The sequence below is a fragment of the Gallinula chloropus genome (genome assembly GCF_964237585.1).
Source record: "Gallinula chloropus genome assembly, contig: HAP1_SCAFFOLD_412, whole genome shotgun sequence".
NCBI lineage: Eukaryota > Metazoa > Chordata > Aves > Gruiformes > Rallidae > Gallinula > Gallinula chloropus.
The window spans coordinates 1-12,288 of record NW_028168706.1 but is presented as its reverse complement, the minus strand read 5'-3'; the positions used below and the strand labels follow the sequence as shown (position 1 = coordinate 12,288).

General features: G+C 71.5%; 2 protein-coding genes and 1 long non-coding RNA gene across 3 annotated transcripts; 1 reads left to right on the top strand and 2 right to left on the bottom strand.

Annotated features, from left to right (window-relative positions):
- Positions 1–7,620: 7,620 nt before the first annotated feature.
- On the top strand, positions 7,621–9,294 carry NANOS3 (nanos C2HC-type zinc finger 3; the record flags this gene model as incomplete). Its single annotated transcript, XM_084280694.1, has 3 exons — positions 7,621–7,752; positions 7,804–8,336; positions 8,901–9,294. 2 exons carry the CDS (start codon positions 7,621–7,623, stop codon positions 8,302–8,304), a joined length of 633 nt encoding a protein of 210 aa, XP_084136820.1. The 3' UTR covers positions 8,305–8,336; positions 8,901–9,294.
- A 21-nt stretch (positions 9,295–9,315) lies between these two features.
- Positions 9,316–10,093, bottom strand: BRME1 (break repair meiotic recombinase recruitment factor 1; the record flags this gene model as incomplete). The annotated part of the gene is made up of 5 exons (XM_084280689.1): positions 9,316–9,452; positions 9,624–9,716; positions 9,846–9,901; positions 10,005–10,033; positions 10,090–10,093. The coding sequence occupies 5 exons, from the start codon at positions 10,091–10,093 to the stop codon at positions 9,341–9,343; spliced, it is 294 nt and encodes a 97-aa protein (XP_084136815.1). The 3' UTR covers positions 9,316–9,340.
- Positions 10,094–10,643: 550 nt separating this feature from the next.
- On the bottom strand, positions 10,644–11,179 carry LOC311204241. The gene is made up of 3 exons (XR_014618012.1): positions 11,138–11,179; positions 11,024–11,042; positions 10,644–10,883 (listed from the first exon to the last, which is right to left on the bottom strand). It is a non-coding gene; the product is annotated as an uncharacterized lncRNA (long non-coding RNA).
- Positions 11,180–12,288: the final 1,109 nt, after the last annotated feature.

Genomic DNA, 12,288 nt, shown 5'->3' with positions numbered 1-12,288 from the left:
GGTGTGTGTGTGCAAGGACACGCCATGGCACACGCGTGTGGAGTGAGGGGTGTGTGTGTGTGCAAGGACACACCATGGCACACGCGTGTGGGGTGAGGGGTGTGTGTGTGCAAGGACACGCCACAGTACACATGTGTGGGGTGAGGGGTGGGGTGTGTGTGCAAGGACACACCATGGCACACGCGTGGCACCGTGCGTGCCCACACACACACACACACACACACACACAGCAATACCCGTGCTGAGCTGCACATGTGTGTGGCAGCACATGGCACACGCTGCGGTGCACATGCACACGCGTGTGCACACACAGGGCAACGCGCCCCCACACACACGCAGCCCCCCCGGACACCCACACTCACTCACACACCCCACCCCCCCACACACACACCCCTGCCCCATATCCCCCCCCACTACCACACCGAGCTCCCCCAGTGCGCTGTGTGTGCCACACGCTGCCGGGCACGGTGGGCACCGGGCGTGGGGGGCACCAGGCATGGGGGGCACTGGGTGTGGGGGGCACCAGGCGCGGGGGGCACCGGCCGCGCTGGGTGCGGGGGCACCGGGCGCGGGGGGCTCCGAGTGCGCTGGGCTCCGGGTGCAGGGGGCTCCGGCCGCGCTGGGCACCAGGCGCGGGGGGCACCGGGCACGGTGGGCACCGGGCGCGGGGGGCACTGGGCACTGGGGGCCCTGGGCGCGGGGGGCACTGGCCGCGCTGGGCGTGGGGGGCTCCGGGTGCGGGGGGCACCGGGCGCGGGGGGCACCGGGTGCGGGGGGCACCGGGTGCGGGGGGTACCGGCCGCGCTGGGCGCGGGGGCACCGGGCACTGGGGGCCCTGGGCGCGGGGGGCACCGGGCGCGCTGGGCTCGGGGGGCACCGGGCGCGGAGGTCACCGGGCGCGGGGGTCACTGGGCACTGGGGGCACCGGGCTCGGGGGGCACCGGGCGTGGAGGGCACCGGGTGCGGGGGGCACCGGGCTCGGGGGGCACCGGGCACTGGGGGCTCCGGGTGCGGGGGGCACCGGGTGCGTGGGGCGCTGGGCTCCGGGCGCGGGGGGCACCGGGTGCGGGGGGCACCGGGCACGGTGGGCACCGGCCGCGCTGGGCGCGGGGGCACTGGGCATGGGGGGCGCTGGGCTCCGGCCGCGCTGGGCTCCGGGAGTGGGGGGCTCCGGGCGCGGGGGGCACCGGGCACTGGGGGCCCTGGGCGCGGGGGGCACCGGGCGCGCTGGGCTCGGGGGGCACCGGGCGCGGTGGCGGCGGCGCGGGGCCGGCGGCACAGAAATGTCCTTTCTAGGTAATGGCAGCGGCCGCGGCTGGCGCTCGCCCACGCGCCAGACGGCGCATTCCTCCCGCCTGACTCAGCGCCGAAGCCGCCGCCGCCGCCGCCGCCGCCGCCGCGCACACGCGCTGGGAACGGGGCGGCGGGGGGCGCGCAGCGCGCGACGGCCGCACGTGCCGCGGGATGGGATGGGATTGGGATGGGGATGGGGATGGGATGGGGATGGGGATGGGGATGGGGATGGGATGGGATGGGGATGGGATGGGGATGGGGATTGGGATGGGGATGGGGATGGGGATGGGGATGGGGATGGGATGGGATGGGATGGGATGGGGATGGGGATGGGGATGGGATGGGATGGGATGGGGATTGGGATGGGGATGGGATGGGATGGGGATTGGGATGGGGATGGGATGGGATGGGGATGGGATGGGATGGGATGGGGATGGGGATGGGGATGGGATGGGATGGGGATGGGGATGGGATGGGGATGGGATGGGATGGGATGGGGATGGGGATGGGATGGGATGGGATGGGATGGGATGGGATGGGATGGGATGGGGATGGGGATGGGGATGGGGATGGGATGGGGATGGGGATGGGGATGGGGATGGGGATGGGGATGGGATGGGGATGGGGATGGGGATGGGATGGGATGGGATGGGATGGGGATGGGGATGGGATGGGATGGGATGGGGATGGGGATGGGATGGGGATGGGGATGGGGATGGGGATGGGATGGGGATGGGATGGGATGGGATGGGGATGGGATGGGATGGGATGGGGATGGGGATGGGGATGGGGATGGGGATGGGGATGGGATGGGGGTGAGGATGGGGATGGGGATAGGATGGGATGGGGATGGGATGGGGATGGGATGGGATGGGATGGGATGGGATGGAGATGGGATGGGGATGGGATGGGATGGGATGGGATGGGATGGGGGTGGCACGGCACAGGGACAGCCATGGGTGGCACAGCATGGCACGGTGCGCCACGGGCACGTGGTGGTGTTGGTTGAAGTGTGGTTTGGCGTGGCCGGGATGAGCCATAGGGATGGGTACAGGTGTCACCGCAGGATGTTCTGCCCCCCCACCCGGTGTCAGGGGGTCACTACACCAAGAAATTCCTGTTGTCTGACTGTGTCCTGCGCCTGGAAATGGGAACAGCACAACCAGGGAGCGAGGGGAAACGTCCCGCCAGCGGGATGGGGATGGGATGGGATGGGATGGGATGGGATGGGATGGGATGGGGATGGGATGGGGATGGGAATGGGGATGGGATGGGATGGGAATGGGATGGGGATGGGGATGGGATGGGATGGGGATGGGGATGGGAATGGGATGGAGATGGGGATGGGATGGGGATGGGAATGGGATGGAGATGGGGATGGGATGGGGATGGGGATGGGATGGGATGGGATGGGAATGGGATGGGGATGGGGATGGGGATGGGGATGGGGATGGGGATGGGATGGAGATGGGGATGGGATGGGATGGGATGGAAATGGGGATGGGATGGGATGGGATGGGATGGGGATGGTATGGGGATGAGATGGGATGGGGATGGGATGGGATGGGGATGGGGATGGGGATGGGGATGGGGATGGGGATGGGATGAGTATGGGCAGGACACCAGCACCCCAGGACACCCCCACCCCAGTGCACCCATCATCCCACCCCCAGCCCCCGGTGTGCCGCAGACTGGGATTGCCCTGGTACTGGGGCGACTGGGAGCCGGGCGCTGGCAGCAGGGGTGTGTTGCTGGGATGGGATTTCCCTTTCCTCCCACCCCCACGCTCCCCCCTGGGCTTCCTCTTTCCTCACCCAGGGACACGCCTGGCCCCCCCCCAAACCCCCCCAGCTCCCCCCCCAGCATCCCCAGTGCTGCTCCAGCACGGCTCCCATGGGCCCCAGGGATGCTGTTCCCAGGGAGCGGAGCCGTGGGGCTGGCCTGGCTCCCGGGTTGTGGGGCCGTGGGGCTGTGGGTCAGGGGCTGTGGGGCTGTGGGGCCGTGGGGTGTGATTCAGGGGCCGTGGGGCCGGGCGGTGTTGCCGTGCGACGCGGTGTTTGTGGTGGGGCTGAGTCACGGCCGTGACTCACTGGCAGCACCGGGCTGGCAGGCGCCCACGGCCGCCCCACAGCACTGCTGGGGCAGGGCGGGAGCCCCCAGACCCCCCCCCAGCCCCCCCCGGCTCCCCCCTCCCCCCCCCATCATCCTCTGCCCGCGCTGGGCACTGAGCGGGTGTCCCCGTGGGGTGTCCCCGTGGGGTGTCCCCATGGGGGGTGTCCCGTGGGGTGTCCCCGTGGGGGGTGTCCCGTGGGGGGTGTCCCATGGGGTGTCCCCCTCCCCAGGGTGCAAGGGCAGAGGCACCAGGGGGTGAAGGACTCGGGGGGCAGCACCCCCGGTGACACAAGTGCCCCCTCTGCCCCCACAGCCCCCTGTGCCCCCTCCCCTGGCACCCACCCCCCACACACCCCCATGGGCCCCCTCACGTCCCCACAGGCCTCCCACGCGCCCCTGGGACCCCCATGCACCCCCCACCCCCCCCTCGCAGGGCTCCCCCATGACCGGATCCCACCCGCTGTGGGCCCCGGGGGGACCCCGATGGAGCTGGGGGGGTGGGGGGGGGGTGTGTGGGTGACTCAGGGCGCAGCAACGTGCCCGTGAGTCACCGCGGGCTGGGCCCGGCCCGCGCCAAACAAAGGCGCCTCAGAGGCCGGACGGGGCCCCCCCAGACCCACAGGGTGTCCCCGGCCCCCCCAGGCCCCAGCTGGGCCCCCCGGGACCACCGGCAGCTCGGCCCCCTCCCCTCCGGGGCCCACCCGGTGCCGGTGGGACCCGGCGTCAAGCGCGGGCCCCGCCGCTGAGTCACCGCGCGGCCTTCCCGCCACGCCCGGGCGGTGCTGCCGCCACGCGGGGCCCCGGCGCTGGTGGCACCGGGGGGGATGGCGGCACCGGGGGGGGGGTGCGAATGGCTGGGCTGCGGCACGTGTGGTCACCCGGAGCGCGGCGGCACAGGCGGCACCGCGTGGCACCGCGTGGCACCACATGTCACCATGTCACCGCGTGTCACCGTGTCACCGTGCAAGGGACGGAGCCGACACCGTCACACCGGGCACCTGCGGCCACGCCGGGACCCGTGTGGCGGTACCAGGGGAGCTGCTCCCGGCACGGCCCGGCACAGGGTCCTGAGGGACTGCAGGATGGCACAGCATGGCATGGCATGGCACAGCTTGGCACAGCATGGCACGGCACAGGGTCCTGAGGGACTGCAGGATGGCACAGCATGGCATGGCATGGCACAGCTTGGCACAGCATGGCACGGCACAGGGTCCTGAGGGACTGCAGGATGGCACAGCATGGCACGGCACAGCTTGGCATGGCACAGCTTGGCATGGCACGGCACAGCTTGGCACACACGTGCTGTGCCAGGCACACCACACGGTGCCTCGACATGCCAGAGGCACCATGGGGCCAGTCCCAGTCCCAGTGTCCCAGTCCCAGCCCCAGCCCCAGTGTCCCAGTCCGAGGGTCCCAGTCCCAGTGTCCCAGTCCCAGCATCCCAGTCCCAGCCCCAGCGTCCCAGTCCCAGTGTCCCAGTCCCAGTCCCAGTGTCCCAGCCCCAGTCCCAGTCTCAGCCCCAGTGTCCCAGTCCCAGCATCCCAGTCTCAGCCCCAGCCCAGTGTCCCAGCCCCAGTGTCCCAGCCCCAGCGTCCCAGCCCCAGTCCCAGTCCCAGCCCCAATGTCCCAGTCCCAGTGTCCCAGCCCCTGTCCCAGCCCCTGTCCCAGCGTCCCAGTCCCAGCCCCAGCGTCCCAGTCCCAGCCCCAGCCCCAATGTCCCAGTCCCAGTCCCAGCCCCAGTCCCGGTCCCGGCACCGGGGGGTTAACCCCGTCCCAGCCCCCAGCCAATGAGAAGCGGGCGGGGGCGCCTCAAGCCGCCAATAACAAACAACGGGGACGCGACCAATAGGAACGAGCGAAGCGCCACGAGTGCCCAATGGGAAGAGGCAGCGCGCCGACCAATAGGCGAATGCGGGGCGCGGCGCTCGGCCAATGGGCGGCGGCCGGGCGGGGCCGGGCGGGGCAGTGGCCTCAGGTGACCCCCCCCCCCCGCCGCCGCCGCCGCCGCCGCCGCCCCGGGGCCCGACCCCTCCCCCCCGTGAGTAGCGCGGCCGGGCCGGGGGCGCGGGGACGCCCCGAGCCCCCCCGGGCGGCCCCCGGGACCCCCGGAGGGGTGTTGGGGGGGTGGGAACCGCGCTCCATCCCCGGGGGGGGGTCGGGGGGGGCGGTGCCGCTCCCGTCCCGCCCGGGTGCGGGTGGGACCCGCGGCCCCCCCCGGGTTTTGCCCGTTCCCCCCGGTTTTGACCCCAAACCCACGGCAGGTGCCGGAGCGCGGGGCCGTAACCCCCCCCCCGGAAGGGGCAGAGCGATGGGCTGGGCCCCAGCACCCCCCCGAACCCCCCCGAGCCTCCCCGAGCCCCCCCCGAGCCCCCCCGGGCCCCGCCGAACCCCCCCCGAGCCCCCCCGAGCCCCCCCGGGCCCCGCCGAACCCCCCCCGAGCCCCCCCGACCCCCCCCGGGCCCCGCCGAGCCCCCCCGGGCCCCCCCGAACCCCCCCCGAGCCCCCCGGGCCCCCCCCCGAGGCGGGGGTTGGGGTGAGGGGCGCTGACCGAGCCCCTCCCGGCAGCCCCGGGGCCGCCCCCGCAGGACCCCCCGTTCTCTGCCCTTCCGGGGCAGTTTGGGGTGGTTCCCCCCCCCTCAACCCCCCCCCAACCTCCCCCCCATCCCCCATCCTGGGTCTGCTTGGGGGGTGCCCCGTGACGTCACTACGAGCCGCTGGGCACCGGGCGGGCTGGGGAGCCCCTCGGAGGGGTGGGGGTGAAGGGGGGGTGGGGGGCGCAGACAGTGACCCCAGCGGTGTCCCCGCCTCCCCGGTTTTGGGGCGCTGGGGCCTGTTCAGCCAGCGCTCCCTCCCTCCGCCACCGGCCAGGGGCACGGTGACGGCACAACCAGGGTATGGTGATGGCACAACTGGCTATGGTGACGGCACAGCCGGGTATGGTGATGGCACAGCCGGGTACGGTGATGGCACAGCCGGGTATGGTGACGGCACAGCCGGGTATGGTGACGGCACAGCCGGGCATGGTGACGGCACAGCAGGATACGGTGATGGCACAGCCCGGCCCAGCACATCCCTTCCCAGTCCTCAGCACGCACCCCAGCCCCTCGCCGGGGATGGGCCTGGGGGAAGAGCGCCAGCGCTCTGCCCGGCGCCTGTGCCGGCGTCACGCGGCGGCTCCGGAGAACATTCAACGCTGTCGGTGAGTTTTCTGGCTGAGGTGAAACCATCGACCGTTGCGTGTGCCCCGTGGCCCGTCGGAGCGGCCGGGACAACCGCTGACGCCACCTGCCCGCGGCGCCGTCGGGCCGGTTTGGTGATGCCGCCGTCGCCGGGGTTCGGTGACACCACCGTAGGGCCTGGTTCGGTGACGCCGCCATAGGCCTCGGTTCGGTGATGCTGCCATAGGCCCTGGTTTGGTAACGGAGCCATGGGCCCTGGTTTGGTGACACCACCATAGGCCCCAGTTCGGTGACGCCGCTGTAGCCGCAGTTGGGTAGTGGAGCCGTAGCCCCAGTCTGGTGCCACCGCCACAGCCCCGGTCCGGCACCGGGAGCTCCGCTCCGGCCCGTTCCCCAACCCACCGGATTTGGGTGCCGGGAGCACCCCGGGGTGACCCCAAACCCACCTCCCCGGTCACCGGCACAGCCACATCCCGGAGCCGCCCCGGGGCTGGGGGCGTGGGGGGGATTTGCCGGCTGTTAGCGGGTGATTCCCGGCGCTCCCGGCTCTCCCCGGGGGCGGGAGGGGGGGTTTGGGGGGGAAGGGGGTGTAAACCCTCTGGTTTCGCCCCAAAAATGGTGTTTGTGGCCCCAACTCGCCCGGCGCGGGGCTGTGGGTGCCGGGGACGGCGCCTGGTGAGTTTGGGGTGGTGCTGGGGGAGGGGAGGGGGTGATTGCAAGACCCCCACCCCCCCCAAAATGGGGTGGAACCCCCAAATCCGCTGGGGTTTGGCACCAAGGGGGGTTCAGCGCCGGTGAGGGTGACGGCGGCACCGCGACGGCGGGTTCGGCAGCGGCCCCCTTGTACCGGGGGAGGGGGAGAGGCGCAGACGCCCCCCACCCCACCCCACCCCCCACCCCCTCGGGGCAGACGCGTTGGCTCCAGGCGCCTGGCTGGGGGGGGGGGGGGGGGCGGGAGGGGGAGGAGGGAGCTGACCCTGGGAGGCGGCGGCAGCGTTTGGCCCCTTCCTGGTGCTGCCGGAGCAGCAGGCGGCACATGGACCCTCATCCTGCCCCCCAAAGCCACCCCGGGGCGCGGCGCGGGGTGGAGCGCGGCGCCGCCTTCGACATGTGGAACGACTACCTGGGCCTGGCTGCGGTGCTGGCGGCGTTACCGCAAGACCCCGGCGTCACCACCACCAGAACCACCAGCACCACCACCACCAGCACCACCACCACCACCAGCACCACCACCACCAGCACCACCATCGCCACCATCACCACCAGCACCATCATCACCACCAGCACCACCACCAGCACCAGCACCATCATCACCACCACCGCTGCCATCACCACCACCACCACCACCACCAGCATCGCCACCATCGCCACCGCCACCACCACCGCTGCCATCACCAAACCAGCCTCACCCCCCACCGTGGGGCCCACGGCACCGGCGCCGGCACCGGCAAAATCCCTCTGCGGCTTCTGCAAGCACAACGGCGAAGCCAAACAGGTGTACAGCGGGCACAGCCTGCGCGACGCCGGCGGCCGCGTCCAGTGCCCCGTCCTCCGCAACTACGTCTGCCCCCAGTGCGGAGCCACCCAGGACCGGGCGCACACCAAGCGCTTCTGCCCCCTCACCCGCCGCGGTTACACCTCCGTCTACAGCCGCTCGGCGCGGAGCTCAGCCGGCAGGCGTGAGGCGAGCGGCCGCGCCGCGACGGCGGAGAAGAAGTAGCGGGAAGCGGAGAGATCCCGGCGGTACCGGAGGTACCAGAGTGGGGTTTGGTGGGGGGGAGGGTGGGGGGGTGGATCGCTCGGCTCAGCAGAACCTGGAGGGGTTTTGGGGATGGGGGGAGGGGTGGGGGTGGGGGGGTTTGGCTCTGGTTGAGCTGGGGGCTTTGGGTGAGGCGGCACGACGCCGGGTTCCTGGTGACGCCGCGTGCCGCATCCGCGATGCCGAGCGCTCAGGTTAACTGGGAGTGGGATCCAGGGGAGGTAATGGAGGGAGGGGGAAGCCCTGGTGCTCCTCTCCCACCTCTCCCAGTTGCCCCAGTGCTCCTCTCCCAGTTGCCCCAGTGCTCTCCCACCTCTCCCAGTTACCCCAGTGCTCCTCTCCCAGTTGCCCCAGTGCTCTCCCACCTCTCCCAGTTGCCCCAGTGCTCCTCTCCCACCTCTCCCAGTTGCCCCAGTGCTCCTCTCCCAGTTGCCCCAGTGCTCTCCCACCTCTCCCAGTTGCCCCAGTGCTCCTCTCCCACCTCTCCCAGTTGCCCCAGTGCTCCTCTCCCAGTTGCCCCAGTGCTCCTCTCCCACCTCTCCCGGTTTCTCTTCCAGGGATTGGCTCTGCTTTGCCCGGCTCTGGATTCCTCCAGGGATGAACCACCTCAGATGGGGCTTCCTATCAAAACCAGTCTCCCCAGTTCCACTCCCCAGCTGGTGAAGCCAGGTGGCAGCAGCGGTTCTTGGTGAGAACCGTTACCGGGAACCGCGGCGAAACCCCCCCAGGGGAGAGGGGGAGACACGTTGGTGGTTGGGTTCAGTTCAGTTTTGGGTTGGTTTGGTGGGTTTTGATCATCCCAAGGGGTGGCCGAGGGCAGCGCCGGCTCCTCACCGACCCCCCGCGGGCGGTTCCGGTGGCGGGACGGTTACCGGCAGCTCCGGCAACGCGGAGTTGGGTTGTTACCGGTTGTTTCTGGCGTTGGGAAGGTGTTTATTGGCAACCAGTTGGTTAATAAAGACTCGAGCTGTGGTTGGATCCGGCTCCGACCCCGGCTTTATGTCTCCTTCCACCTCCTCACCGTGTCCCGGGGCGCCGGCCGCCGGTTCCGCCGCGGCTTCGGCCTCCTCAGCACCTCCAGGCCCCGGTGAGCGCTCATGGCCAGGCGGCTGCGGTGGGTGGGTGGGTGGGTGAGCAGGAAGCGGGCGCCTGTTGTCACCCCACAGCCCCCCATCCCCCTGCCCCGTCCCGGTGTTGCGGCGCGGTGCCGGCTGTCCCCTCCTCTCCCATCCCTCCCCTCTCCACCCCGGATTTCGGCGGCGCCGCGGGGCGGCTCTTACTTGAGGCTGGAAAGTTCCCGGATCAGCCCGCGCACCACGTCGGTCGCGTCGTCCCACCGGGCCGGCGGCCGCGACGCCTCCGTCCCCTCGTCCCTGGGCAGGGAGGGGAAACCAGAACTTTCCATTGGCCAAACTCAGCGTTTCTTCACTTAAAACAAAGGGCTTCACCCCTCACCATCCCCCCCGCCCCTTGGCGTCCCATGGAACGGGTGAGCTGCTCACCGCGGCTGCGCCGGGCTGGTCTCCTCTTCGGCACGCGGTGCACACCCAGGGGGCTGCTGAGGTTGGGAGGGGGATTCAGGCCTCGTTCCCCCCTCCCCTTTTTCCTGGTGATTGGTGGGATTTGGGGGCAGGGGGGTGTTTTGGTGGGGGGGGTGTTACCTGCTGCGGTGGCAGCTCCAGGTGGTTCCCTTCGGCGACGCGGCACCGATCCGGCTGCTCCGCGGTGGCGGCGGCGGCGCGGGGCTCATCCTGAGGAGGGTCTGTGGCAGGAGGGTGGGTGATGCCGGTGGGAACTGGCTCTGGCGTCGCCGTCCCAGCCGGAAGGCTCTCGGCGATGGCCGCACCGGAGCCAGCGGGAGGCGGCGCGTCCAGGCTCAGCGCGGGCTCGGCGCTGCGTGCCGGCTCCGCACCGTGTTCCTCCACCAGGCCACCAGCTCCGCTCCCACCTGCCGGATCCCCGCCAACCACCACGGCCGGATCCGGTGCCGCGCTTGGCGCCAGGGACGCGTTCCCGCTCCGGGGTTGGCTACCGGTGCCGGTGGTGCCCGCGCTGTCCGGCTCAGCCGGGTCTCCCTCCACCTTGGGCTCTGCCAACGGGGGGCCGACCCCCAGATCCTCTGTGGCGATACCGGCGTCGGCCGGGCTGCACCGGGGTTCAGCCGCGTCCTTCGCTGCCTCGCTCGTACCGGTTGCCTGCAGTTGTTCTCCAGCCACCCCGGTGGATACGGCGCCGGATTCCTCAGCACAGGCAACGGGTGCAGGTGCCGGTTCCTGGCTGTGGTCACCCAGCTCGCTGCGGTCAGCCCCCTCTTCACCCTGTGGGTCAGGTTCCTCCGGCGTCGCCGGCGCTGCGTGGCTGCAGTCGGGACCGTCACCGCCACGGTGAGTTGGGCTTTGGGCATCCAGCTCTTCCCCGGCGCTTCCATCCCGCTCTCCGGTCGCCATCACCCCATCCCCTCCTGCCCCTTGGGGTGAATCCGTCTCCGGCGCTGCCTCCGGTAACGTGGCGCCTCTGCCGCCGCCGGCGCCTCCTCCCCTCTGGAACAAGGTGCTGCCATCACTCCTCTGGCAGCACCAAACCTCCGTCTCTGGTGGGTTTTCTCCACACCAGAACGTTCCGGAGGTGCCGCGGCGGCTGCGGCGCGGGGCGGGGTCTCCACGGCACAGGCCGGCCGTACCTCTGCCGCGTCCTCGGCGCTGGGAAGAACCACAAGCCAGTGGCTGGGTGAGGTCACCACAACCAGCCTGGTTCACCCCCAACCCCATCCCCTGCCCGTCTGTCACCCCGTTACCTCCTCGGTGTGCGTGTCCCGGCGCTGCCGCGGGGCACCGGTCCCTCGGGGGTCAGGGTGCCAGCGGTGGTGCCGCTCTGAGCCGCGGCGGTGGCCGCACAGCCGCCGTCTGCTGCTGCCTCCTGGTCTCCTGCAGGACTCGGCTTCATTTTGGGGACGTTGGGTTTGGCATCTCCTCCTCCTAAGGGGCAGGAGGGGGATTCGTCACCCCTCGGCAGCAAAACCCCTGGGACCCCCACAGGATCCCCGAGTCCCAGGGCTGGGAGAGACCCCTGGAGCTCACCCAGCCCAACCATCCCCACCCTGAGCTGAGCCAGAGCCCTGAGCACCTCATCTCCCCTTTGCAAACACACCCAGGGGCGACTCAGCCCCTCCCTGGGCAGCCTGGGCCAGCCCCTGACCCTGTCCCAGCCCCCTGCCCCTGCCCCAGCCCCCTGACCCTGCCCCAGCCCCCTGACCCTGCTCCAGCCCCCCCGACCCTGCTCCAGCCCCCTGACCCTGCCCCAGTCCCCTGACCCTGCTCCAGCCCCCTGACCCTGCCCCAGCCCCCTGACCCTGCCCCAGCCCCCTGACCCTGCCCCAGCCCCCCTGACCCTGCCCCAGCCTTGACCCTGCCCCAGCCCCCTGACCCTGCCCCAGCCCCCTGACCCTGCCCCAGCCCTGACCCTGTCCCAGCCCCCTGACCCTGCCCCAGCCCCCTGACCCTGCTCCAGCCCCCCTGACCCTGTCCCAGCCCCCTGACCCTGCCCCAGCCCCCTGACCCTGCTCCAGCCCCCTGACCCTGCCCCAGCCCCCTGACCCTGCTCCAGGCCCCCCATGTCCTTCTGGTGCTGAGGAGCCCAGAACTGGTCCCAGCACTCCAGCTGCAGCCTCCCCAGTGCCCAGCCCAGGGGCACCATCCCCTCCCCAGCCCTACTGGCCACGCTGGGGCTGACACAAGCCAGGATGCCCTTGGCTTTCCTGGGCACACTGCTGGCTGGTGTTCAGCCCCCCAACACCCCCAGGTCCGTCTGTCCTGCCAGCCCTCCAGTCCCCCCAGCCTGGAGCTGCCGGGGGCTGGGGTGTCCCAGGGGCACCTCTCTGCCCTGTCCAGCCTCCGGCTCCTGGGCTCAGCCTGGGGCTCCAGCCCGGCAGCTCCTGGGGCGCTGGGT